At 52.6% G+C, this 25,755-nt stretch overlaps 10 protein-coding genes across 10 annotated transcripts; 7 read left to right on the top strand and 3 right to left on the bottom strand.

Moving 5' to 3' along the window:
- Nucleotides 1–67: 67 nt before the first annotated feature.
- Nucleotides 68–4,049, top strand: P153DRAFT_339467 (Nrap protein; the record flags this gene model as incomplete). The annotated part of the gene is made up of 2 exons (XM_033665827.1): nucleotides 68–565; nucleotides 615–4,049. The coding sequence occupies 2 exons, from the start codon at nucleotides 68–70 to the stop codon at nucleotides 3,753–3,755; spliced, it is 3,639 nt and encodes a 1,212-aa protein (XP_033524411.1). The 3' UTR covers nucleotides 3,756–4,049.
- On the bottom strand, nucleotides 3,705–6,354 carry P153DRAFT_422758 (zincin). The gene has a single exon (XM_033672389.1). It carries the CDS (start codon nucleotides 6,320–6,322, stop codon nucleotides 3,947–3,949), a length of 2,376 nt encoding a protein of 791 aa, XP_033524410.1. The 5' UTR covers nucleotides 6,323–6,354; the 3' UTR covers nucleotides 3,705–3,946.
- Nucleotides 6,355–6,503: 149 nt separating this feature from the next.
- On the top strand, nucleotides 6,504–7,397 carry P153DRAFT_290039 (uncharacterized protein; the record flags this gene model as incomplete). Its single annotated transcript, XM_033663692.1, has 3 exons — nucleotides 6,504–6,530; nucleotides 6,579–6,671; nucleotides 6,759–7,397. The coding sequence occupies 3 exons, from the start codon at nucleotides 6,504–6,506 to the stop codon at nucleotides 7,395–7,397; spliced, it is 759 nt and encodes a 252-aa protein (XP_033524409.1).
- On the top strand, nucleotides 7,348–9,319 carry P153DRAFT_229403 (uncharacterized protein). Its single transcript, XM_033662676.1, has 3 exons — nucleotides 7,348–7,793; nucleotides 7,850–9,078; nucleotides 9,143–9,319. The coding sequence occupies exons 1-2, from the start codon at nucleotides 7,781–7,783 to the stop codon at nucleotides 9,076–9,078; spliced, it is 1,242 nt and encodes a 413-aa protein (XP_033524408.1). The 5' UTR covers nucleotides 7,348–7,780; the 3' UTR covers nucleotides 9,143–9,319.
- Nucleotides 9,320–9,535: 216 nt separating this feature from the next.
- P153DRAFT_289852 (S-adenosyl-L-methionine-dependent methyltransferase) lies at nucleotides 9,536–11,156 on the bottom strand (the record flags this gene model as incomplete). Its single annotated transcript, XM_033663676.1, has 8 exons — nucleotides 9,536–9,659; nucleotides 9,744–10,307; nucleotides 10,368–10,405; nucleotides 10,462–10,484; nucleotides 10,540–10,678; nucleotides 10,740–10,762; nucleotides 10,821–10,922; nucleotides 11,051–11,156. The coding sequence occupies 8 exons, from the start codon at nucleotides 11,154–11,156 to the stop codon at nucleotides 9,536–9,538; spliced, it is 1,119 nt and encodes a 372-aa protein (XP_033524407.1).
- Nucleotides 11,157–15,695: 4,539 nt separating this feature from the next.
- Nucleotides 15,696–16,025, top strand: P153DRAFT_289792 (uncharacterized protein; the record flags this gene model as incomplete). The annotated part of the gene is made up of 2 exons (XM_033663672.1): nucleotides 15,696–15,908; nucleotides 15,960–16,025. 2 exons carry the CDS (start codon nucleotides 15,696–15,698, stop codon nucleotides 16,023–16,025), a joined length of 279 nt encoding a protein of 92 aa, XP_033524406.1.
- Nucleotides 16,026–16,045: 20 nt separating this feature from the next.
- On the top strand, nucleotides 16,046–18,367 carry P153DRAFT_289951 (Gpi1-domain-containing protein; the record flags this gene model as incomplete). Its single annotated transcript, XM_033663686.1, has 5 exons — nucleotides 16,046–16,180; nucleotides 16,228–17,353; nucleotides 17,405–17,866; nucleotides 17,915–18,009; nucleotides 18,062–18,367. 5 exons carry the CDS (start codon nucleotides 16,046–16,048, stop codon nucleotides 18,365–18,367), a joined length of 2,124 nt encoding a protein of 707 aa, XP_033524405.1.
- Nucleotides 18,368–19,460: 1,093 nt separating this feature from the next.
- P153DRAFT_356678 (high affinity nitrate transporter NrtB) lies at nucleotides 19,461–21,133 on the top strand (the record flags this gene model as incomplete). Its single annotated transcript, XM_033666667.1, has 4 exons — nucleotides 19,461–19,609; nucleotides 19,657–19,761; nucleotides 19,814–20,421; nucleotides 20,481–21,133. 4 exons carry the CDS (start codon nucleotides 19,461–19,463, stop codon nucleotides 21,131–21,133), a joined length of 1,515 nt encoding a protein of 504 aa, XP_033524404.1.
- Nucleotides 21,134–21,367: 234 nt separating this feature from the next.
- Nucleotides 21,368–24,053, top strand: P153DRAFT_339452 (ATP-dependent RNA helicase-like protein). Its single transcript, XM_033665826.1, has 2 exons — nucleotides 21,368–22,688; nucleotides 22,812–24,053. Exons 1-2 carry the CDS (start codon nucleotides 21,384–21,386, stop codon nucleotides 23,973–23,975), a joined length of 2,469 nt encoding a protein of 822 aa, XP_033524403.1. The 5' UTR covers nucleotides 21,368–21,383; the 3' UTR covers nucleotides 23,976–24,053.
- A 20-nt stretch (nucleotides 24,054–24,073) lies between these two features.
- On the bottom strand, nucleotides 24,074–25,505 carry P153DRAFT_366502 (peptidase C15, pyroglutamyl peptidase I-like protein). The gene is made up of 2 exons (XM_033668069.1): nucleotides 25,385–25,505; nucleotides 24,074–24,942 (listed from the first exon to the last, which is right to left on the bottom strand). Exons 1-2 carry the CDS (start codon nucleotides 25,463–25,465, stop codon nucleotides 24,181–24,183), a joined length of 843 nt encoding a protein of 280 aa, XP_033524402.1. The 5' UTR covers nucleotides 25,466–25,505; the 3' UTR covers nucleotides 24,074–24,180.
- Between the last annotated feature and the right edge of the window lie 250 nt (nucleotides 25,506–25,755).

Raw genomic sequence — 25,755 nt, 5'->3', positions numbered from 1 at the left:
CACTCTTTTGCCAAAAAGTTTGGCGCGAAAATCGTCGCATGAAGGACTTGACCTCGACAACACCATTATGGCGCCACCCGTGACTAAGAGAAGGAAGCTTGAGCACAGCGATGAGGAGAGTGGGAGTGAGGGCAGCTTTGCTGATTTCGACGAGGTGAACGGTGGGGAGGTGGATGGCAGCGCGCAAGAAGATGATTCCATGGGCGAGCTGGAGGCGTTGGAAGATGTTGAGGAAGGTGTGAGCGACGAGGAGGATGACGAGGCTGTGAGCGACCAGGAGGACAAAGAGTCTGACGAGGAAGAAGAGGCGCCCCAGGAAGCAAAGAAGCAGGCGCCCGCGCCAAAGCCAGCCTCTGCACCGAAGCCACACAAGCGGCCTGCATTGAGCCTGCAAGACGGCGTGTACACGGCCGAGACGTTCAAGTCGAACATGTTCAAGCTGCAGGTTGACGAGCTGCTGGAGGAAGTCAAGCCAAAGTACGGCAAGAAGCAGGCTCTGGCTGAGACGGCTATGCGCACGCTGAAGACTATCATCGAGCAGATACCCAGCAGGGCCGCGCTGCCAGTAGGTGGAACAAGTCGCATACATCTGCCACGTCTCTGACAAAACCCAGGTTCCCGAAGCCGAGAAGGCCCTCAAGGCTGCTGGAGTGGCCACGCCCTTTCCCAGCCCCCGCCCGCCCAAAGACGCAATGTACAAGCTGCAGTACGACCGTCCTGCGAGCATCAACGCCACCGGCAGCTACCCGCTCAAGACTGCGACGCACACGGACAGTGGGCTCGCCATCGACCTGGTCGTCACTATGCCCAAGGCCCTGTTCCAGGACAAGGACTACCTCAACCACCGATACTTCTACAAGCGCGCATACTACCTGGCTTGTCTGGCTGCCGGTATCAACGCGGCAAAAGAGCACAAGTTCGTCCTCTCGTTCGACACTCTGAATGGGAACCAACTCCAGCCCATCATCGTTGTGCGCCCCAGCGGCAATGGCGATGCAGACGACTTTTCGGCCTCGAAGTGCAGGATCAATATCCTGGTGGCGTTGCCTGAGGACTCGTTTGCGCAGAACAAACTCTCTCCAAGCTCCAACTGCGTGCGACCCAAGGGAAATGAAGACGAGGCTCCTAGCAAAGCGCTCGCACCGACGCCCTTCTACAACAGCACGCTGCAGTCGGATGCCAATATCACCCCATACCTCAAGCTACTGCACGCTACAGCCTCCAAGGCGGATGCATACAAGGACGCGTGCATACTCGGCCGAGTTTGGTTGCAGCAGCGCGGATTCGGCACCCGACTGCGTCAAGGAGGGTTTGGCAACTTCGAATGGGCCGTTCTCATGGCTCTTCTGCTACAGTCTGACTCGGGTGTTGGCGCGCAAGCACTTTCCCCGGGATACAGCAGCTATCAGCTGTTCAAGGCAACCCTCCAGTTCCTGGCACGCCATGATCTGGCTAAGAAGCCTTTTATCCTGCAGGCACACAATGTCACCGTCCCAAAAACTGGCACAACTCCAGTTCTATTCGACGGACCCCGAGGTCAGAACGTGTTGTTCAAGATGACGCATTGGTCGTTTGCTCGTCTTCGCCTCGAGGCAAAGGCTACCGTCGACATGTTGAGTGACGCTGTGTTTGATCACTTCGACTCAGCATTCATCCTCAAGACTGAGTTGTTGACATACAGATATGATGCGACTGTCGAGATCCCTCTCTCGGCGTTTGAGTTGCCAACGGGCGAGGACTACGACGAGAAGTTCGCCAGCACCTGCCGAAAGCTTTACAACACCTTGACTCGCGCGTTGACGGATCGAATTACGGCACTGTCATTCACTCTTCCTGGTGAAAACAATTGGTCCGTCTCCTCGAAGCGTCCTCACGAGAACCAGCGAAAGAGCATCCTGGTGAGTTTCGCAACGGACCCAGCAAACGCTAGCCGAACCGTCGACCATGGACCGTCGGCGGAAAACAAGCAGGAGGCTGCCGCTTTCCGCAAATTCTGGGGCGACAAGTCTGAGCTCAGACGATTCAAGGATGGCAGCATTCTCGAGAGTGTGGTCTGGTCGGCAAAGGACAAGTCTGTGGTTGAGCAAATCGTTCGCTACTGCCTCAAGCAACATGCTGGTGTTGACGCTGAGGAGCAAGTCAAGTTCAGCGGCGATGTTTTTGCGCACTTGATCAGTGCTGGTCGTATCCAGGGAGCGTCTGGAGTTGCGCCTTTCCTTCCCATCATGAATGCCTTTTCTGCTTTGGAGAAGGACATTCGTGATCTGGAAGACCTGCCGCTCCAGCTGCGTCACATCAGAGCTGCGGATCCACAACTTCGTTACGCTTCAGTGGATCCTCCGTCTCCTGGGCATTCTCCTGCGTCGGTTGTGCTCCAGTTCGAGGCATCCGGGCGCTGGCCTGACGATCTGTGCGCTATTCAGCGGACGAAGATTGCCTTTCTTCTGAGGATGTCTGACCTCTTGTCAAACTTGGAGTCAGAATACGTTTCTCGTGTTGGTCTTGAGAACCCATCGCAGCCAGCCACGAACCAGGCGTTCTTGGACGTCACTGTCGCGTCGGGTTTCACATTCCGCATCCGCATATACCATGACCGCGAAGTCACACTCTTCGAACGCCAACTGAAAGACAAGACTCTTGACGCTCCATCGCGCGAATCTGCCGCTGCTTCGCTTGCTCTGTACAAACGCGAGTTTGTCAACACACCGCTGCACTCGCAGGTGTTGCAAACGCTCAGCACGCGCTTCCCAGCTCTCTCGCCCTCGATACGACTGACCAAGCGATGGTTCGCATCGCATCTTCTATCGCCTCACTTTGCGCCCGAGCTGATCGAGCTACTTGTCATCCGAACATTCCTCCAACCGCATCCATGGCCCGTCCCCTCCACCGCAACCACCGGGTTCTTGAGGACATTAGCCTGGATCGGCCGATGGGATTGGCGCCACGTCCCCCTTGTCGTAGACTTCTCATCGACCTTCACCAACAACCCAGCCGATCTAGAAGACGCAACCCCGAAAGGCATGAAGTCCGAAGACCTCGAGAGACTACAAACCCGCTTCGAAGCATGGCGCCGCATCGATCCAGCCATGAACCGCGTCGTCCTCTTCGCAGCCTCCAACCTCGACGAAGAAGGCACGACATGGACGGACAAAGCGCAGCCCGAGAAAGTCGTCGCCGCGCGCCTCACCGCCCTAGCTAAAGCCGCTACCCAGGCCATCCGCGCAGACGAAGCCCGTCTGCTGTCCCACACCCACACGGGACGTAAAGACGGAGATGAAGACGAAGAAATCACCGCAGTTACAACCTCCCTCTTCACAACAACAACATCCCACTACGACATCACCATCCACATCGCCCCCAAATACACCCTCAACCCCCCCGCCTCCAGGAAACGCAAAGCGGAGCGCTCGTTCAAGAACATCGCTCTCCAGCACGAAACGCGCCACGTCCCCGCCTCTACGCCGCTGCCGCTCCTTTTCGCGCAGGACCTCAGAGCCGTGTATGGCGACGCGGTGCTGTGGTTCTGGGACCCGGAGACGATGGATAGGATTGTTGGGCTGTGGAATCCGGTTGTTACGGGGCAGAGGAGCTGGAAGGTTAGGCCTGGGTGGAATGCTGAGCCTGTGCGGGCGAGGGGGAAGGGGAAGGATGGTGGGGAGGGGGAGGTGGATGTTAGGGTTAATAAGGGGGCGGTTGTGGGTGAGATTGCGAGGTTGGGTGGGGAGTTGATTGCGAGGATTGAGGTTCGGGAGTGAGGGTTTGATGGGTAGTTGGGTGTGTGTGTCGTACTAGACGTGTATTGATTGGTTCTCCAGAGAGATGGCTACTGGTCTATGTGGTTGTGCGAAAAAGGAGGCGTCAATAGCATGTACATGTATACATATAATCCACCGATCTACTCTATCCACATCAAACACATACTTTCATACCAGACTACCTCCCCCATTCATTTCCCCGCATCCCTAATCCCCCACTTCCCAACCTCCTGCATGGCCTTCTCGCCGCCCTCAGCCAAGCTCGGATCCTTCAACACACCAGCAAGACACTGCCAGCCATCCCTCCCGCCCCCCCACCTCAACACCTCCCTGCGATAAAGCTCGCCATTCTCCCTATCCAAGCTCCCCTCAGGCCCCTGCCGCTGAAAAACATCCTGCCAGATCTTCGCCGCAATCGCGCGATCGAAAAGATACGAGTAATACGTCGCGCCGTAGCCGAACAAATGGCCGAAGAAGCCCTGCCACGCGGTGCCCGCAGGCTCAGGCACGCTGGCGAACTCATTGTACACGGCGTGGTAGACGTGCGTGGAGGAGAAGGGGCTGTGCAGCGGGGCGGCAGAGTGGTAGACTTGATCGAGCATGCAGAGTAGGATCTGGCTCTCGAGCTCTGTGTACTGGTTGCGGGTATCGATAGCGAGGCGGTGCTCGAGGGCCTGCGGGGGCAGCGGGGCGTCAGTTTCCCAGTGGCGAGCGTAGAGGGCGAGGACGTGAGGGCAGAAGGCGAAGTGCTCCATTAGGACTGAGGGGAGTTCGGCGATGTCTGTTGCGCAGCGGGTGCCGGAGACGTTTTGCAGGGCGGTGCGGCCGAGGATCGAGTGGAGTGCGTGGCCCATTTCGTGGAATAGGGTGCGGACGTCGTGGATGTTGAGGAGGGTGGGGCGCGGGTGGGCGCGCTTGGAGAAGTCGCAGATGAGGGCGATAGTGGGGAGCTGGAAGTAGCTGTTTCGCTCTGCGTTGAAGGATACGGGCATGCCGTCTGTGGCGGCTTCGATGGGCGAGGAGAAGCGGTGCTGCATGTGCGACATTTCGGAGAGCTCGGCGGGGAGGATCTCCCGGCTGCAGCGGAGCGTGAAGTGTGCGGGGTTTGGCGTCTTGCCGGGGCGTGAGTAGAGGTCGCAGTATAGCACGGCGATGTGGCCTTCTGTGTCGGATATTACGTCTAGGCGACGGACGCCGTCGTCCCATACTTCGCCTGGTTGTGTCTCTTTTGGGACGAGACGCACGCCGTAGAGACGGTCGAAGAGGCGTGAGATGCCTTGCAGCACGGTCCCAACAGAGAAGTAAGCAGACAAAGAGTCTGGTGTGCGTTGCTTGTAGTGACCCTCCATTGTGGAGAGTACCTTTTGTGTGTAGTAGAACTTATCCCACGCGTTGATGCTGTCAGGGAAGTTGTCCTGATGTGCATCACCTTTCTTCAGCGCTAAAAGTTCCTCCAAGTCCGCCTTTACAGCCGGCTGATTGTCGTGGTGTAGAGCTCTGAGAAACTGGTCGACGGCTTCTGGTGTCTTTGCCATCTTATTCTCCAACGTCATGTGCGCGAATGTTTCGTATCCAGACAGTTTCGCCAGCTCTGCCCTGAGTTTCAACATCTTCTCCAAGCGGTCTATGCTGGATTTCCCGGCTGTTCGAACAGCTGTGTATGTGTCTCTGCGTACATCGGCGTCGTCGACGAATCGTAACACGCTTTGCGCCTCGTTGTGCATGGTCGATATCTTCGTCTCGCCCCATTTCGTCAAGGCCTTTGCCAGGTTTGGGTCCAGCCCCTTCAGCCTCTTGGAGTTGAACTTTAACGAATGCTTCTCCGGCGCCATTCCTTCCACAAACTGCGATCCAACCTCTGCAATTTCGCCGCTCAGGTCCACCAGTCGTTGTCTCGTTTCGTCGTTTAATCCAATCCCAAATCTTGCAAAGTCTTCCATGAGTATTCGTGCAACAATCTTCTCCTCCTCTGACCAACTCTCGTACACTTCAGGTATCTCTGACGCCCTCTTCAGCTGATCGTATAGCACGGGTGTGGTGTTGAGCTGGTTCATGTACTGGAACACGGTGTGGTATGCCTTGATGGCCATGATCTGGAACTTGCGATCGGGGTGCGTCCCGCGCACGAAGTCGGCCAGGTCGATGACTCTGCACAGCAGATCGCTCAGCTTGTCCAGCTCTTTGACCATGTTCCTGAGGTCGGATGTCGACTCGGCCGTCGAGACCTTTTCAACGACGGCATTGCAGCGGTGGATGGTGATGGTGACAAAGTCTATGAAGCCCTCTGGATGTGTAAGGTACTTGTTGCCAATGATACCGGATGGTGGTTTGTCGGACGACGCCTGCTTGAAGCTCTGCCAGAAGGAGGCATTGTCAAAGACTTTGCGCAGGGCGTCGTCATCTGTCTTCCCGCTGGCAGACAGACCGTAGAGGGCAGCCGGCGAAGTGGGATTGCGGGCGTTGGCGGCGGCGAAGGTGCTGTTGGGCCTCCGTTGGCGCAGCGAGTGGCGCAGGCATTGTGAGCAGACCCATGGCGACGACGGAGTGCGGGCGAGCCTCTTGAGCATCTTTACTTGGCGAGTGAGGTGACCGCGCCGTGTCACCAGCCGAGGGCGGGCAAGCTCCCATGGCGGCGTGGGTATTATGACGACGCACGGACAGACATTTCGTATCTCGGCGCGAAACGGATTGACATCAGAAGTTCTGTACCCTCGACCTCCCATCCATTGCGTCTGCCCCTCACACATCATGGCCTTTAGACCGCTGCTACGGCAGGTGAGTGGCCATAGCATCTATCGTAGACAGCAAGTTGACATGTTGTAGCGCGCCGTCGTTCCTGCCATGGCCGCCGCCCTCTCCGTTGGCGCAGTCTTCGCACCACGAGCTGTATATGCTGAGGAGACCACTGTGGACCTTGTACGTCGTCGCATCTGATATCGAGCATTGCTACAACATGTGATACGAGATTATTTGAGAAAGTCACATGCTAATGTCAACCACCAGAACCGCAAGCCAATCTACGACGACATGCCTCTAGACACGACCGCTCCCACTCTCCCAGAGCCCTCCACCCCCTCTACTTCCACCCCCTCCTCGCCCTCCACCACACCCGTCGAGTCTTACCGCCCGACCCCCACCGATCGTCTCGCAGTGCAGATTAGCTATGCGCGCATGGCCCTTCACCAGCAAGTCGTCCGCAGTGAAGCCGCTGTCGACAACGCCCTGACCGAGACGCTACGCCTCGAGCACTCCTTCACATCGACTATCCGCTCGCTCGCCCCGCCCAAGGAGTCTGGCGAGAGGATCTTCCCCGGTGCTTTGTACGTCCTCGTCGCATCCATGGCTGGCTCCATTGTCACGCGGAACCGCAATATCCTGCTCCGTGCTACCGTGCCCGCCGCGGTCGGTCTTGGAGCTGCGTACGCCGTGCTGCCCATAACCATGAGGAACGTGGGTGATCTCGCGTGGAAGTACGAGGAGAGGTACCCGGTTCTCGCCGACACCCACCTCAGGACAAAAGAGAGAATCAGCAAGTTCATCGAGACAGGGAAGGCACATGCGGGCATGACAGTCGGCATGGTCGAGGGCAAGCTGACGGAGACGAGGGAGAACCTCGAGGGTTGGGTCAAGAAGGGTCGATGAGCATGTGATGTAGGGTTGGTAGTATAAAAGCTGGGGATTGCACCTGTATAGTAATGTGGTAACTCGCTACACGCAGGCGCGGACTCGCTGCAATGAGACTTGCATTTTCTTTTGTCATGCCACAGCCCTCTTCAAAATATCTATTCTGCGATCTATGTCCATCTCTTCTATAGTCACCTCATTTCAAGCTGCGTTTTCTCATGACCTCGATCAGAACGCGCCGTCGTTCCTGCTCCGTTTGTGCAAGGTCTAGTTTCACTCTCACTCGCAGGCCTTGGCGCTGCACTCACCTCATAAACTTGCCTCTCCACACAACTGCTTCACCTCCACAACCTCTAACCAAACTCTACATCTATTGAAAGCAGCTCGCCAAACCAACAACCATGGCGTGTCAAGGTGAGCAACGTGTGCAACTCCAAAGCAGGTCCACGAGCTCACACTACCCAACACAGACCAGGAGCAGCTCTCGAGAATGACAGGCATAGAGGTGCAAGAGCTGCGTGACTGGGAAAGGCGTGGCATCATAGCATCAGACCAGACGCCTAAAGCTACCGAGACCGCTGGAGAGAAGGGTGCCGTACATGGACACTACGATAAGACGCACTCACCTGGACCGACGAGCAAAAAGGCTGTTGGCATTCTCGCCATGCCAGACGAGATTCTGCTCAATATCGTTCTCAGCATCGACAAGGATACCACCAATCTCCAACACTTCGCACTGACTCACCGGCGCTTCCGTAATGTCGCGCATGAGGCATTAGTTCGAACCGGCATAGTACCGCTGCGCAGTATCCCCAAGTACTTCGTCCTGGTATCTCAGAATCCGGGATGGGCACTACACATAAAGCATATCGAGTTCAAAGACGGTAGCCAGCCCGTGAAGCACGTCAAGGCTAGACAAGCGACCATCGACGCAGGCCTGAAGATGATCCGCGCTATGGATGCACGATACGCTTCTAAGGACATGGAGGAAGAATTCTCCTCATACACACAACCACCGCTGACGTGGACATATCTCCTCCTCGCCTCACTCCCAGACCTGAACTCTGTCTCCGTGACCCCAAACCGGTACCCTTTGCCGGTCTCCTACAGCGAACTACTAACCTCGCCCCTCAACGATTCACCTCTCCTCGACCGTCTATTAGACCTCTTCACCCCGCGCCTCAATACCCTAGAAATAAACACCGCGGACCCATCCTACGGCCCCGACCAGTCGGCCACTATCAGCCTCAATCATCTCTACTGCCTAACATCTCTCACCCTTCCCGCAGTGTTAATAAGTCACTCCGTCCTGCCCGCCAACATCGAAACGCTCCGCATCACCGCCGACGATATACCCGTTCCGTGGAGCTGGCTCCGCGCACTGCACTACATGCGATATGAGGACGGCTGCTTCCCACATCTGCACAAGTTGCAGCTGCTTTTCAGCCTGCCGTGCCGCTCACTCGCATACTTTGTCGTGTACGGTGTGAAGACTTTGCGGCGGTGGGAAGACACCGAAGTGCTGGAGTTGCTGCATGAGTGGGGAGAGGGCGATGTAGTGTTTGAGACACTGTTTTTCAGGCGTGGGTTAGAGGGGCCGTCGGGAGTTGGGGAGGGGAAGTATGAGAAGGCGTGCTTGGCGCATGCAATTCGGCGTGTGAGGGAGGAGACCGGGCGGGCGATTGATTTTGGGGTATGAGTGAGTCTACATCATGCAAACCTTTCCGGTTACGAGATGGTGAGTGAGACTGATACTAGTCCAGTCAGGGGCTAATCAATCGAGTTGGATTTTCACATTGTACGATACCAAGCAATTCAATACAATCCAATCAGCCGATGAAGGATATGGGTATAAAAATATCTAAAGAAGAGAAAGACTCCAAAATTCACATTACCTCCTCCCAAAACTAAAAAAAAGTAAGATCCGCCAATTTTCATGCAACGCAGAGAATAAGCTTTTCGTCAATAAAAGAGACCTCCCAAGAAATAACAACAATGATGATGATCATATGCAAGCTCGACCAAAACAGCCCAACCCGAAAGTCATGCTGGGTACATACGCCGTGAAAATGTAGAAACTAGGACCCAAACACCAATAGACAGACGCCGAAGAACGATGCAACAAGCAAGCGACGATTGCAGCGAGGTGGGGGAGGTTACAAGTAGTGGACCTCGTCGTCCTCTTCGTCGTCTTCGGGGAGTTCTTGGGGCCAGCTTGGTGGTTTGGGGACTTTGGAGGGGGGCTCATCGAGGCGCGGTTTTCGGCCCCATACTACATATCTATCATGGCGAGGGGGGATTAGCCTTGATACACGCGCAAACCGACGGCATTGCGTTGAGTGTTAGAGAAAGGGGCAGACTTACACGCGATAATACGCATGAACCCTCTTATCCGCCACCGCCATCCTCAGTCGCGCAAGATAAACCTCAACCTCCACCTCCGTCCAGCCCAGCACGCTACAAAAATACTCCACAGTCCACGCATGCAAACCCTGACAAATATTCCAGCGAAAGAACTTCCCCAGCATCTTATACCTGGGACAAGAATTCCAAGCATTAATAGGAATAGCGAAGACCTCCTCCTTGACGTCCAGAAAGCCGCACTGCTCGTACCACATTTTGACTTTATTTGCGATGCGCAGCGGCTTCCCCATCGCCATTGCGGCCTCGTCGGAGCGCTGCTGCCATTCTAGCAAGGGGTAGTCGGAAGGCATGGTCCCGTCGTCGCAGTACACTTTTGTGAAGATCTCTTGCGATTCCATCCACCCGCCGGGCTCGAGGTTGTTGAACCCCTTTTGGATTATGCGCCGGAAGTCGCGGTAGATGCCGGTGGAGAAGCGCGTGTGGATGTAGGTGAAGGGCTCGGCGGGGTGGAACCATTCTTTGCGTCGGACGTCGTCGATGAAGAAGTGGCAGTTTATGGGTGTGCTGGGTGGGGGGTTAGTTGGGTGGGTTTGGATGGTGTGTGCTGGGAGGGGGGGGAGGTACTTGTTGGGTTGGATGGGGGAGAGGTCTATGCCTTCGACCTGGTGGGTTGGTTAGAGCTGCGCTGTATCGTCGTGATGGTGTTGAACCGTCTTACTCGAGCTTTTGGGAACTCCTTGGCTGTGGAATGTCAGCATTGATCCATCCCGTAGCTAGATATGCGCCGCATGCGTACCCATCTCTATGCACCATTTGCCTGTTCCGCAGCCAATGTCTAGTATCCGCGTTGGTCGCTTCAAGGGCGCGAAGTAGTTCCGCGAGTCGAAGAGGGCCTTTATGATCAGGTGTTGCATATCCAGTCGCTCTCTCTCTTGCTGTGCGGTCGGAGGTCAACAACGTTCGTAGTCAAGTCGAGGTCGGTAGGACAATATATACCGCATCGTTGGGGAATGGGTACGCTGCATCAGATCAGCATACAATTCGCAAGCACACAAGAATGCCATGTCCAAGACTCACCGCCCGCCTTGTACCTGTGATACGTCCTGCCGTACGCGCGCACATAGTCCCAGATGCTCGGCGTGAGGCTCTGCGTGTCCCTGCAAACCGTGAGCCATTGCCCTCGACCGGCCACGCAGCCAAAACTCACGACTCAAAGTCGGCAAACCCGTCCGTCCCATCAGACTATGCAGCCATCACAGTTAGCTCTCCCTGGGTCGCGGGGCGGAGCTTGCTTCGTCGCGCTCAACATACATCTGCATTCGCATCTGCATCCATAGTCGAGAAGGTGAGATCCGTGGCCGACGACAGCGGGCGCAGCGGCAGCGGCGGCGTGGTAGTCGAAGCCAAAGCCATGATGTTCGATCGAAGCCGGGCGAGCCCACAAGGACGGAATCGAAGAAACGGGACAAAGGGCGAAACACAGACTTGGGATGGGAGAGGAGCCAGCGAACAGAAGGAGGCGAATCACGTACACGCGGAACCAGCGAGGAACCGTACAAAGGGAACCCGCGGACCCAGCCAGATGGGATAATACCCATCCCCAGCAACCTGGCACCCCGTTCGCCTCGGCCCTAGAGTAATCGGGCATGTACCGGGACTAGTCACCTACCGGGCACTACTCTCTGCACACCTCTAACTTTATACCTAAAAGCTGCATCTAGAATCTAAATAACTTAAGTTATAGAGTAGTATATTTTTAATCTTTTTTATATATAAAGTTAAGTAATAGCTAGTATAACTAGGTAGCTAAAAAAATAAGTAGATATTTTATATTAAAGATTATTAGCTCTTAATAGCTATACTAATTTACGTTAACTTAAGTATTAAAGTTAATTAAACTTATTACTTACTTAAGTATTATATTTTAAGAAGAAATATCTCTTTTAATTATAGTAAATATAAAGATAACTAGAATAATATATAACTAAGATAAAAGCTTACCTTTATAGTATATTTAATAGTACTTTAATACTAATATATTAAATAGCTTTTATCTAAATAATCTTAAGAAACTTTTTAATATCTTTTAATAGGTAGATAGCTTAGTAAAAGTATATTTAAAAGATTTTCTAGATATAGTAATCTAAATTAACTAAATAATAGAGTAAATATAAAAGCTAATACTAAAAAGTTTTATAAATAAGAAGGTTAAAGCTATTAAGCTAATATATACTTTAAAAAAATACTATTTTTGTTATATTTAAAAGACTTTAGCTTAGATAACTTTTAAAAAAAAATTATTTTATAAGTTAGTTTTTAGCTTTATACTTTACTTATACTTTTTTAAAACTTTAAAAGTTAGTATTTTTATTTAGATCTATAACTTAGCTTAATTAGATTTTTAATATCTTACCTAGTTGTGTAGTTGTGACAAGTGCCCGGTAGGTGACTAGTCCCGGTACATGCCTGATTACTCTACCACCACCACCGACACCCCGCGAAGACGTGCCACAACCTCCAACCGAGGCGCCTGCTTTTGCTCCGCCGCCAAATCACTGCGTGCTGCTCACCGCCCGTATGGACGACACGTCGCCGAACGCCTGGTCGCCGTTCTGGAAACGCCCGTAAAAGGCCCGCTTCCTATTTACGCATATCCGCGCCGCTACATGGCCAGCCTATCCAGTCGCCGGACGCTGCGCCGCGACACGATGATTTGGCGCATGCGCAAAGCTTTATTCGACCTCGCCTCCTCATGGCTGCATGTCCCGAATAGGCGGGTTGGGGTCAAGTCGGCCGCTGTCACGAAACCTGCGCTTGGGTCAGCTGCCTAAGGCATCTTACATTGACATGGACACACGACAGCAACCAGGAATGAGTTTCGTGTCAAATTTTTAGAGGACGCGTTTGTGCGCATCCCTGTTGCCGTGCAGTAACTTTATCGAAGATAGACCATGTCACGAATAGTTTCAGCGAGCTTACCGACTGCTTCTCTGTGCAATTGTGTTGTACACGCAAGACAGCATATCCTTGATGAATTTGACAACCGCGCCCCATATCACACCATCCACCACCATATGCAAGTTCGACTCGTCCCCCCTATTCTTTTAGCATCACACATGTCCACAAACTAAAGCAACGCAACTGGCACGATCCACTCGCACTTCGGCGGCACGAGCGGGATATCCTCCCCATCGTTGAACCGTCCAAGCTGCCCCACCCGCCTGTAAATCTCCTCCAATATTCTGCCAGCCTCACCTTCATACTCTTCCTGCCTGCCCTCCTTGAATCGCTCTTTGGGATCGATGGGCTTTCCATCCATGCCCACTCCAGCTGCTTGAGCTGTTTGAGCTGCCTGGGCCGGTGCTTGCGCCTGCGCAAAGGGAGAAGCATTCGAAGCCTGGGTGGCGAAGGCAGAGGGTGCTGCCGCTGGCGCTGGCGTAGGTTCTTGTGGCTTTTGGCCGAATGGGTTCGTGGACTGTGCGGGCGTGGGTTGAGCTTGCTGCGTGCTGCCAAAGGCGGGTGCACCGAATGCTGGTTTGCTTGGTTGTCCAAATGCCGACGCCTGAGGTGCTGCAGATCCACCAAAGGGATTAGGTTGAGTGGCCGTTTGTTGAGTTTGGCTTTGACCAAAGGGATTCGTCTGTGGCGCTGGCTGCCCGAACGGAGCGGCTTGCGTTCCTTGCTGAGCCGCCTGACCAAACGGAGATGAGTTGGATGGTGCTGGTTGAGCTTGTTGACCGAACGGCGAGGCGTTGGTACTAGGTTGTGAGGCCTGTCCAAAGGCACTCTGTCCAAATGCTGGTTTGTTGAAGGCGTTTGTCTGCGATCCTAAACCACTGGCCTGACCAAAAGCAGATGCTTGGCCTGGAGCAGAGGGCTGCCCAAATGCAGACGTCGTTCCAGGCGCTGAAGGTTGTCCAAACGCAGATGCCGCTCCAGGCGTTGAAGGTTGTCCAAATGCAGAAGTTGTTCCAGGCGCTGAAGGTTGTCCAAATGCAGAAGTTGTTCCAGGCGCTGAAGGCTGCCCGAACGCAGACTGTTGGCCTGTGCTGCTCGCTTGACCGAATGGACTTGCAGAGCCCGGCATCGACGGTTGGCCGAACCCTGAGGCTCCAAAGGCAGGCTTTCCAAATGCTCCTGCTCCGCTCAATGCTGATGGTTGACCGAAAGCTGATGGCTTCTGGCCAAGGCTAGAAGATGAACCAAAGGCTGAACTCGTCTGTCCAGGGTTAGAGGGTTGCCCAAATGCCGATGTTGCTTGCCCAGGGTTAGAAGGTTGGCCAAAAGCAGAGGTAGTTTGGCTGGGATTTGACGCCTGACCAAACGCCGATTGGCCAAATGCTGGCGTAGACGCCTGTCCGAAGGCGGGTGTTTGTGTTGATGCTCCGCTGGAGAAGGGGCTTGCTGAACCTTGGGAGAACGGATTGGAATTCGACGCAGAAGGTCCGGTTGGAGTATTGGCTGATACGCTCCCGTGTACCATGTCGAGCCTGTTTGGATGAACGTTGGCTCCTTCTTCTACATAACGGATGGCACCGTCAATGTCATCCAATATCGCTTGAACTTGTTGTTGCATCTTGCCGCCTAGAACCGTCTCTTCTTGTTGCTGTAAGTCTGTTAGCTATGATAAGCTAGAGGGGTTTAATATTTCTTACTGCTCCAGCTTCATTACCTGCATCACGTTGGGCATAATATCGTGAACGAAGCTCTTCTGGACTGATCTCCACAGGACCCTCAATCAGTTGGCGTGGAGCATCTCTTCCAGGACCGTAAGCAGAAAGTGGATAGATGGGACGCTGCCCCGTCAGATCATTCTTGATATCAGCCTTGTCCAAATGATAAGGCAATGTCTTCGGGTCACGGGCAGCTGGTTGGGAGTCAGAATGTAGGTTTACGTGATGAGAACATTCGGATTGCGTATGAGAGGTGAATAAGGGATGATAGATGACTTACCTCCTTGCCCGCCGTTTGACTGACCCCCAGGCCGGTAGCGATCACCGCCGCCAAAGGTGCCAAAACGATTGTTGTTGGAGCCTCCACCAAAGTTTCCACCAGAGTTCCGATTTCCATCCCTCTGACTACCTGGATGTTCGTTTTTGCAGTTGTCTGTTACGTTCAGATATATATTTGGAAACAGCTGCGTAGCCTGACTTACCTCCAAAGCGGCAGGCGCCTCGCTGGTAGAAATTGCAAACAACCATATCGTTGTCAATGTAATTCAAGCGGTTGTTTGCGAAGTCGCGAAGTGGTGCTCCAAATAAGCTATGAATGTTTTAGCACAGTGAAGAGTTTTGCATCTTTGAGGTTGATCAAAGCTGTGAATATGAGAGCAAAGCAGACGCGCGCGCCACGCTAAACCATATCGAGCCCAACAATGGCGGATCGTGTTGGGAGTGCAGAACAACAGTGAATGTCTCTGTGCATAAATCCATACTTGTACGATACCTTTGCCTGTTGAAGCTCCTTCCCTGTGACAGATCTTGGCCATGCTGAGCCCAGCGTGAGCTTTGCATTGTGGCTTCCGTCCGACGGCGCAGGTTTTTGAGTTGGTCAATGCAGACGCGTGACTGTAGGAGATGAAGGCGAAGAGACAGTAGGAGAATCCTGGTACCTACCGATGCGCGAAGGCGGAGTCTTACTGCTCGCTGGCGACTACTGTGTTTCTGCGCAAGCTGGTGTTGAGGTTCACATGTCTCTGGTGGTCGTCGAGAAAGGAAGGAGCACTAAGCTAGCGCCAGATTGCAACGTGCCTTGCGTATACCTAGCCAGGTACGCGTTGGAGGTTCGATTTTCGGTGCTTGTCGATGTCTTTCTGCCGCTATGTAGCAGCGCACTTCATATACCAAAAACCTACGTAGCCAGTCCCCTGTTCCACCTCGTCGTCAAACAGTGCACGACCAGAGCTAGACGCGAATCTATATCACCCGCTTGGCATGACGCCGCCGTAAACCTATGCACGCTTTCTCCATTGTCACGCTCGGAATATTCGTCGCGGGATACTCGACTGCTCGCTGGGATCTTGTCACTCGCCTATACGAACTGGCAATCTTCGCCTGGGACCACGGAGTCGTGACGAGAACCGCCAAGGGGTTCGCCATATTGTCCGTCTTTTTCTTCCTTCTGATACTGCCCATTCAGCGCATCGCAGCGCAAGAGACAGACCTGGTTAGTAAATTGTTGTCCAAAGCACTGAACAATCGTGGTTGACCAACATAGCATCCAAGACTTACAGGTGGCGGCATCTCAGCGCGTGAGCAGCTCAAGCGTCGTGGATCATTCTAGCGGGGTAGCAGGATGTTGACATGGTCACACACAATGGGTTGATGCGCGTATTCTGGCCCTCGGATGCGCCGACTGCGACTATACCTGGTGTTCTAGTGGGGTTCAGGAATTCGGAATTGGACGTCTTCGTTGTAGGCATCCTACAAGAAGTCGAGGTGCGCATACAACGGGCAATGCGCAGCGCACGGCTAACATGCTGTAGCTTCGACATGTCGAAAACGCCCTGGTCGTAGGCACATTGCTTCGGCACAGCCCTCACGATGTTCACGAGCTGCTTACACGATGCGGTCACTCCTCTCTCCGTGTGCTCGGTCAGGTCAATCCGAAGACGCCCCTCGATCACCTCGACGGAAACCTCCTTACGGTCTACACCGATTCGCAGACTCGATTTCCCCGCCTACTACACCCCGGCGATGCAGTTTCGACTATACAAGTCATAGTATACCACCGACCTCATCCTGCTCGCATGCAGTACCTTTCGCTAGCACCTATATCACTCGCCCTGGGCGACAAAGTCAGGATTGCGAAATGGGATCTAGCATTCGAAGAACTAGAGGAGAAGGAGCAAAAGAGGAAAGAAAAGCTTGTCGAAAAACTGAAGCTGCACAAGGTCGTCTCGCACCCACCTACACGAAAAGAACTTGCGCTGCCAATTCTTATTGAGCAGGTAAACTGTTCATTCGAGCTGAATGCGCTTCTGCAGAAGAACATCGGCATGATTGGCAGGCGTATGAAGCGGGCTTTGAGCGTCAGTGAACGAGTGGTCGAGTCTGCGAACGACCTCTGGGACTACATTTACCTGGCCCTTTGCTACCTTTTCCAAGTATGGGTATGGCCTGTGATCTCACAGCTGTTTATATGTTGCTTGATTGTGCATCGCATTGCGGCAGAGGTAGTCTTGCGACTTCTAGACTGGAGGCCAGGGTCGTCCGAGTCGCCGGCGTTGAAAGATGTATCTGCGACCGCTCAGCAGATTGACATTCGACTGCAGCAATTCTGTTACTGGCCCATCCAATACCTCACCTTGCGTAAGAGGAAGGCCAACTGGGGCAGCATCACAAATAATCACCCAGAATACATCCGGTTTTACAATAGCCTTTGGCTAGTTGCGAACGATGTCATTATGGGCATCGCCTTGGGCTCTTATATTATCGAGAACTCTGCTTTTGTCGCAATTCAAGTGGACACTATCTTCAGTGCCTGGTCAGTCGATGGACTTCGAAGTACCATCTCATGGCTCATGGGTTGGCCGGGAGGTCTGAAGTTGAACACTGAGCTAGCTGTGTTCCTTGGAGATTTGTTCCTTTGGGTCATAGATTATTGGGCCGGTAAGCAATTCAGTGGTACATACGGGAAAGATAATTGGCTGACTGATATAGGATGCATGTCTCTTTTGCGACCACACCTTCCCAGCATGATCCGATTCATCGGCTTGTCAGCTTTTGCTGGTGCTACAATGCCTATCTCCGTGTTCTCGGATCTGGTATCTCTGCTAACACTACACATCTACTCTTTCTATATTGCGTCTGCGCGCATATTCCACTGGCAGCTTACCATCATCATCTCTCTATTCCATCTCTTCCGCGGTAAGAAGCGCAACATACTCCGTAATCGAATCGACTCGTGCGACTACGATTTGGATCAATTGCTTTTGGGAACCATCCTCTTTACACTGCAGTTCTTCTTACTCCCGACTGTCTTCGTCTTCTACCTGACGTTTGCAAGCGCCAGAGTCGCCGTCATCAGTCTCAAGGCTGCGCTTGAAATAGGGCTGGCGTGTCTTAACCATTTCCCATTATTCGCGATTATGCTTAGGCTCAAAGACTCGCGCCGGCTACCTGGTATGTACCCCAGTGCCCCAGACTGACTGCCTTGACTGACGCATGCAGGGGGTATATGCTTTGAGTTGCAGCACACGGCCTGTATTGGTCCACCTCACAAAGACGCTTCGGATTTGGCGCCGACTGCATATGTGCTACTCAAGGTATGATTGCGCAACGCGTCTATCTGTTTAATACCGTATTCACACCCTACAGTCCGTGCCCCTCCCGTTTCGGGCGATGTTCCAATCTTACTTCGAGCTCGGCAATCGCATCCGAAAACATTACTTTTCTCCTAGCGTGGTTTTATGCCTTGCATCTGGCCAATTCGTACCACCTATACATCGACGAAACCTGTACAGTCTCCAGTATAGTATGCTCCCAGCAAACAGAGCAAGCATTGGAGAGCTATGGAGGAAGATCACGGAGCGGAAAGAAACCCAAGTCAATATGCCTAACGGGTATGCTCGGGTGCCGTCAGGACGAGGACCTAGCGGAATGAGCAAGAGAACTAGCAAATGAGAAAATATTCCGCCTGCAAATATGGCTAAGGAGATACACCGAAATCCAATACTGATCTCTCAAGATTCCCGATTCCGTCGCTTGGCATCTCGAAAAGTCGCACGTGATCTGTTCACGGTATCTCCGAGGACTTCGTCGGTCATTCCCATTGGCTCTTGTCGTCCTCTAGCGTGAAGATAGGAATTATTCCTATCTCCCAACAACCGGAAGCTAGACCACGTACTTGAATGTGCAATCAAGCACGGAAATGCGCCACTTTAGCAAGTAACTAAGATGGCTAAGAATTGCCCAAAGTTTGGCCAAGGGAATGAGGCAGAAGCTTCTTTCGACATACGGGTACCGTTAGGGACTACGAATGTTTTTGCTCTGCTTCAAAGTGAACACAGCAACGCATAGATTGTACTCGACGCAGAAACTCAAATCTTGCCACCATTATATACATATCTCGATGTGGAGGTCTTCACATGCTCTAACGTGTGGCTACTGATAAGACCCCTGGCAACTACTGCAGCTCCTGGGACAGCGTCGCAACGACCGCAACTCACGATAAGACTACGCGCCATGCATATTCCAGACCCACTCGGGCCGCGTTCATCCTACCATTTAGGCTTGGACTCCAGGGATTTTCAAATACATACCCAGATTGCAGAGTCAGGACAAGCCTCTCCAAGCATGGGTTATGCAACGGATCCCAGCCTCCCGTCGTGGCAGGGTCTCGGCCGTCATCGCTAGGTAGTGAACTCCCTTACGAATTGGAAATTCGTAGTCGATCACCCTTGTTGAGGTCAGCCCTGATGTCAGTGGTTCTGATACGCGTTCTCCAGTGCGACGTGGGTGAATATGGGGTGCATATCTACCCGCGGACTTACCACTGTGCAACTCGGTTATCTTGTCAATCTTCGCGGAGATGTTTAATCATTTTGCTAGACGTCAGAGCGATAGTTGAGTATATAGTATCTATAACAGCATCGTTGTTGTGACCTTCTCCAAGTACCACACCCTTACTTCTACGCCCAACGCGTTTCCTCCGCCTTCCTTGATACTGTCAAGTGGTCAACGTCAAACTTCTCTACGCTATATCCTCTTCGACATCATGGGTTTCAGCATTGCAGCCCTCTGGCGCGCGCCAGAAATCAACCCTATCAACCGAAAAGCGCGCTCAATCCCGTTCCTCAACCCCTTCACCAATACCTATGGCCGCACGTTCTTCTTCTCGTGGTTTGGGTTCATGATTGCGTTTTGGTATTAAGTCCCGTTCCCAAAATCAGACATACTCTAACTTCAAACAGGTCATGGTATGCGTTTCCTCCGCTTCTGTCTGATGTCATCGCCAAAGACATACACATGACAGCCAACCAAGTAGCGAACTCGAACGTTATCGCACTCACAGCCACGTACGTCGTGTATCTCTGTGTTCTATCGCTTGCACCGCTGACGTATCTGCAGCCTTCTTGTCCGTCTCGTTGCTGGACCCAGCTGTGACCGCTTCGGTCCTCGTTACACCTTTGCAGGTTGCCTTCTCGCTGGTGCAATTCCCACCTTCCTTGCTGGTTGTGTGAAGAACGCAGCAGGTCTCTATGCTCTTCGGTTCTTCATTGGCATACTTGGTGGGTCTTTCGTACCTTGCCAAGTATGGACCACTGGCTTCTTTGACAAGAACGTCATCGGAACTGCGAATGCCATCACCGGTGGTTTGGGTAACCTTGGTGGAGGTATCACGTACTTCGTCATGCCTGCCGTATACTACGCCTTGGTCAAAGATGGACTCGCGCCTCACAAGGCATGGCGTGTAACCTTTGTGGTGCCCGGTATCCTCATCGTCTTTGTCGCCACCTGCCTTATTCTGCTCTGCGACGATACGCCTACCGGCAAATGGAGCGAGCGTGGCAATGGTCTGGTAACTGGTCCGAGCGGAAACACTGATCGGGGTATCGTCGCTGCGGGCGGCAACCTTATGGATGCTCCTCGTGCTTCACCTACAGGCAGCTTCAGCAAGGAGAAACAAGGTCCTGGTGAGGAGTGGAAGCGCGACAACGAGGCTCAGGACGTGATTCGTAAGTCCCTCCAATTCAACCCCATTCTCATAATACCAAAGCTAAAACCTTGTCCGCAGTCGACAGCGCAGCCGGAGAAGTTATCCAAAAGCCTACTTTCAGCCATATTATCAAGGTCTGCTTCTCGCCACAAACACTTGTCACCGCTGCCTGCTATTTCTGCACATTCGGTGCCGAGTTGTCTATCAACAGCATTCTCGGCAATTACTACCACAAGAACTTCCCTCGCATGACCCTCCAAAAGTCCGGCGACTGGGCTGCCATGTTCGGCATGCTGAACGCTATCTGCCGGCCCCTCGGAGGAATGGTCTCAGATCTCGCATACAAGTACACAGGCAACAACGTATGGGCGAAGAAAGTCGTGCTCCACACTTACGGCATTATGACGGGAGTGTTTCTCATCGCCATCGGTGTGTTGGATTCGAAGAGCGAGGCCACCATGTTTGGACTGGTCGCTGGTATGGCGTTCTTCCTTGAGGGCGGCAACGGAGCGGACTATGGGCTCGTACCGCACGTGCACCCGGAATCCAACGGTGTTGTGTCTGGATTTTCGGGTGCGATGGGCAACTTCGGTGGTATCATCTTTGCCATCATCTTCCGGTACAATGGCAGGAACTACGGAAAGGTCATTTGGATCATTGGGACGATCATCATTGCAATTAACCTTTCCGTCAGCTGGATCAGGCCGGTTGCGAGGAACAAGGCGCACTGAGGGATGGGTCGAATAATAGTGTAACTTTAATCTGTTCAGGCTAGCGATAGTGCTTTTTAGTTCGAAATATCCATTTCCGTTCGATTTTATTTTGAGCATGCAACTCAATGCGTGATGATATCTTTGGCAAAATAATTGTTAATGAAACCTGTTGCGGTTAGCGTGATCTTGTACCGATAAGGCTAAGGCCGGAAAGTCGCGAAAAGTTCGCGACCGGGCGATCACGCATCATACCTCAACTCAACGTTAAATGTCGAAGCAGAAAACTCGTGATATGTCGCCTCAGGTATTGATGGAGAAGCCTGTCGAATTGGAGGTGGGGAAGAAGAGAAAGCGGGCTGTTGTTCCAGATGGCGAAAAAGAAGGAGCACCACCCAAGAAAGGCACAGGAACGTCATTGAAGATTGAGGATTTGCGGGACGACGACAAATTCACGATCCCACGGATAAAGAGCTCGGAGGATAACGGTCTGGCCGTGAAAGTCAATTCTGAAGAATCGAAATCATCATCAAAAGATACCCTCAAGCAGCAGAAACCAAAATCAACATCTCACACTTCAAACTCTCAGCACAGCCGGCCCAACAGCAAACAACATGGCAAGAACCAGCACGTTAAGCAAAGCCAGGCGAGTGTGCCGCCACATCTTCTCAAAAAACGTGACCAGCTACTGCCCATACGAAAAGCGCTTCCCATCTGGCCGCAAGCCGACGCAATCAAGGCAGCTCTGAAGAAACACAATGTCCTTGTCCTTACGGGAGAGACCGGTTCCGGAAAATCAACCCAAGTGCCTCAGTTTCTCGCCAACGAGCCCTGGTGCACAAAGTGCATAGCAATCACGCAGCCACGACGAGTCGCAGCGATTTCCTTGGCGCGCCGTGTCGCAGAAGAGATGGGCAGCTTTATGGGAAGCCAGAGCCCTGCAGCGAAAGTTGGTTACAGTGTCCGTTTCGATAATGCAACTGGGCCAAATACAAAGGTCAAGTTCTTGACTGAGGGTATGTTGCTCCAGGAAATGCTCAGGGACCCGATCATGTCGCAGTACAGTGCGGTAGTGGTCGATGAGGTGCATGAGCGCAGCGTTAACGTGGATTTGATACTGGGATTTCTGAAGAACCTGGTGGCAGGCGTTGAGAAGGAAGGCAACGCTAAGCGAAAGCATCCACTCAAAGTCGTCGTCATGAGTGCTACGGCTGACGTGGAGAGCCTCGTCAAGTTCTTCGACCATGACCAGACGTCTGGGGAAACCGATTCGAATGTCGAGAATGAGAAAGGTGATGATGGAGCTCCAGAGCAAAGACTGGTGCCTGTAGAAGCTACACCGGGACGCGTGTCGACATGTTTCGTGGAAGGGCGACAGTTCCCAGTCAAGACGATCTATCTTCCACAGCCATCTCAAGACTGGGTCGAAGCAGCATTGAAGATCATCTTCCAGATACACTACAAGGAGCCACTCCCCGGCGACATATTGGTGTTTCTTACGGGTCAGGATACTATTGAAGGTCTTGAGAAACTTGTCAACGATTACGCGGAGGGGATGGACAGAGATGTACCAAAGGTGAGTCGACTACTCTTTACCTAGTTGACAGCGATTCACCGCACACGAACGCTAGTCAGATTCTCTGGCGCTCGACTCAAATCACACGGACTTTCAAAAAAGTACTTGCTGATTCTTAGATAGTTACTTGCACTCCCGCTTTTCGCCGCTTTACCTCAGCATGCGCAACAACGGATCTTCCAGCCAACACCTCCTCGCACGCGAAAAGTGATCCTCGCAACGAATATTGCCGAAACATCCGTCACCGTTCCAGGCGTTCGATACGTGATAGACTGCGGTAAATCCAAGATCAAGCAGTTCCGTAACCGGCTCGGCCTCGAATCACTGCTCGTAAAGCCCATCTCAAGGTCCGCAGCCATACAACGCCAAGGTCGAGCCGGTCGTGAGGCACCCGGCCAATGCTACCGCCTGTACACGGAAGACGGATACAAGAGCATGGAGGAACGCACAATACCCGAAATCCTGCGATGCGACCTCAGCCAGGCATTGTTGACAATGAAAGCGCGTGGTTTCGACGATGTGCTCAACTTCCCTTTCTTGGACCGTCCACCGAGAGAGGCACTCGAAAAGGCGCTTCTGCAGCTCTTGCATCTGCAAGCTTTGACGGACACCGGAACCATCAGCGATACAGGTTTGAAGATTGCCAAATTTCCACTCACACCTACGCTTGGAAGAGTACTTGTCGAAGCCTCGAAGCCTGAGCGAGATTGTCTGCTGGACGTTATCGACATCATCTCTGCATTGAGTGTCGAGAACGTGTTTTTGAACTTGGTTACCGAAGAGCGTAAGGAAGAAGCTGAGGAAGCAAGACGAGAGCTTTACCGCCGAGAAGGAGACCACCTAACATTACTCGTTACTGTCCAGCGATATGCCGAGGAACGAACAGACCGCAAATTGTGGTGCGATAAGCACTTTGTTTCGCACCGGGCTATGCAGAATGTTATGAATATTAGGAAGCAGTTGCAACAGCAATGTATGCAGCTGAAGCTTCTGTCGTCAGACGACAACCAGTCATCGACAACCCCGTCGGAAGCTAGAAGTCAGGCCATTCTGGCGTGCATGTTGCGGGGATTCATCTCTAACACTGCACGGATGATGCCGGATGGTAGTTACAAGACGCTGATGGGCAACCAGACGGTAGCGATTCACCCCAGTTCAGTATTGTTTGGTAGGAAGGTCGAAGCGATTGTGTTCAATGAGTTTGTGTTTACTGGGAAGGCTTGGGCGAGGGGTGTTAGCGCTGTACAGCTGGACTGGGTTTCCGAGGTCGTGGAGGCTATCATGTAGAGTCGGTTATCGTGTGCAATACCATCATATCCATTTTGATAGTTGTTTCAATGAGCGCAAAACTTGAGTTTCACAGGTAACATATCGAAGCTTGATCATGTCCATCTTCATACGCACATGCATTCAACACCATTACAACGTTCACACTTATCCCAGAAACGTGGAAACTAGTAGTTACATATTGACCCGACAACAACCACCATGCCTACGCAAAGTTGTTATCTGTCCGCGCAGTCACTACCTTCTCCCCTCCATCTTCCTCTCCATTGAAACTCCTCGCCCCATCCACGACCCCAACCTCCCTCCGACTCTCAACAAGGGCCTTGATCAGCGCAATAACATTCTCCCACCCCTCCTTCAACCGATCCTGACTCCCACTCAAATCCGGCACATGCAAAAACACCACCGGCCGCTCATCCTGCTTGATCTCAAAGTAATGTGCCAGCGAAGAATAATATATGAAGCCGCACAAGAAATTTCCTGCATCATAGCTAACACGCACATCCGGAAACCCGCGGGTATCCGGCTCCGCGGCGTCTTCGGCAGCGTACTTAATGTGCGCTTTCCACCGTTTCAGCACATCGTCGGTGTCGAAGCTCGTAGTCAAAGTTGCGGGGAACTGCGAAGACGGGTGCAGATCCTCTGCGCTTTCGTCTAGAAACTTCTTGCCGTCGACGTCCGGGATGGAGCCGTAGCCTTTGCTGTGGCTTTGCTTTTCTAGGCCAAAGTACTTTCGGCCGGCGGCGAGGCCGATGTGTAGGACTATATCTGGTGCGGGGCGGAGTGGGGCGGATGGGGGAAGGATTTTAGGACGTAGATTGAGGACGTGGGCGAAGGATACGCGGATGGGTTCGTGATGTACGCAGATGTGGATGGGTGTTTTGTTCGATGAGGAGGCCGGGATGATGGCAGGGAGCTTGGAAGCGATCTCCCAGGAGGAGTTTTTGGCGTGGCTGGAGAGGAAAGGCTGAAATGTGTTAGCTGTCTATTCTGCAAGGCTGAGATATGATTGGAGGTTGATCAGAAAGACAGGTAAGGGAAAGAGAATCTATATCGGCAGTTATGAGTAGGAGAACATGGTCAATATCAATCTCGCCTTCCATGATACGCAACCTCACATGAGCAGCTAGTTAGCTCTCGCGGTCGTTGTTGGGTTATCGTTACGATCTAATTCTCCAGCATGACACAGCCAAGCAAGTTGTAACAACCAGTGTACTTGTGTCAAGTTCAATTGAGACAATTCTCTGTGATGGCTCTCGAGTTCCGTTCATCAAAGCTGTGCTCTGACTGCATCACTTGTTGTTCAACTGCTGGTTTGACAGGGGACGTGTTGACGAAATGAACAAGGACAAGAGAGAAGATGTGATATGTGATTCTGAAAGTGAGCTGACTACGAAATATTTACATACACCAAAGCCTGTCACGAGAACCGTCACTGGCTTCTCCCCCTCTTCGGCAGGGGGCAGCTTTGTAACCTGTCGCGGCGGCATTGCAGGTCGAGCTAATGGAGCATACAACCGATAAACAGAACACGCTCTACAGATGTGTTAGCCTCTTTGTACAAAGATATATGCGATCAGTACATTGTGTTGCAAGTCCGATTATTGCATCGACTTTGCACTCATCGTACAAATCCTGTAAGGCTGGATGAGATGAGACGTATTTACTTGTCGCTCATCGATCGAGAAAGACTTTGACTTACCGCGTAGAAGAACAAGGATAGACAAGCAACTTTTAGCCAGGTTAATGGAGTCTCGAGGTCAGTAGCATGTACAGTGCG

The sequence above is a fragment of the Dothidotthia symphoricarpi genome (genome assembly GCF_010015815.1).
Source record: "Dothidotthia symphoricarpi CBS 119687 unplaced genomic scaffold P153scaffold_9, whole genome shotgun sequence".
Taxonomy (NCBI): domain Eukaryota; kingdom Fungi; phylum Ascomycota; class Dothideomycetes; order Pleosporales; family Dothidotthiaceae; genus Dothidotthia; species Dothidotthia symphoricarpi.
Note: the sequence above shows the minus strand (reverse complement) of the source record. Positions and strands in the feature narration are given on the sequence as shown.

Coding starts and splice junctions, on each gene's coding strand:
- P153DRAFT_422758 (XM_033672389.1), bottom strand. CDS start 6,322: ATGCTCAAGAGGCTCGCCCGCACTCCGTCGTCGCCATGGGTCTGCTCA.
- P153DRAFT_339452 (XM_033665826.1), top strand. CDS start 21,384: ATGTCGAAGCAGAAAACTCGTGATATGTCGCCTCAGGTATTGATGGAG. Junction 22,689..22,811: donor TGGACAGAGATGTACCAAAG/GTGAGTCGACTA, acceptor ATTCTTAGATAG/TTACTTGCACTCCCGCTTTT.
- P153DRAFT_366502 (XM_033668069.1), bottom strand. CDS start 25,465: ATGCCGCCGCGACAGGTTACAAAGCTGCCCCCTGCCGAAGAGGGGGAG. Junction 24,943..25,384: donor TTCTCGTGACAGGCTTTGGT/GTATGTAAATAT, acceptor AACACATTTCAG/CCTTTCCTCTCCAGCCACGC.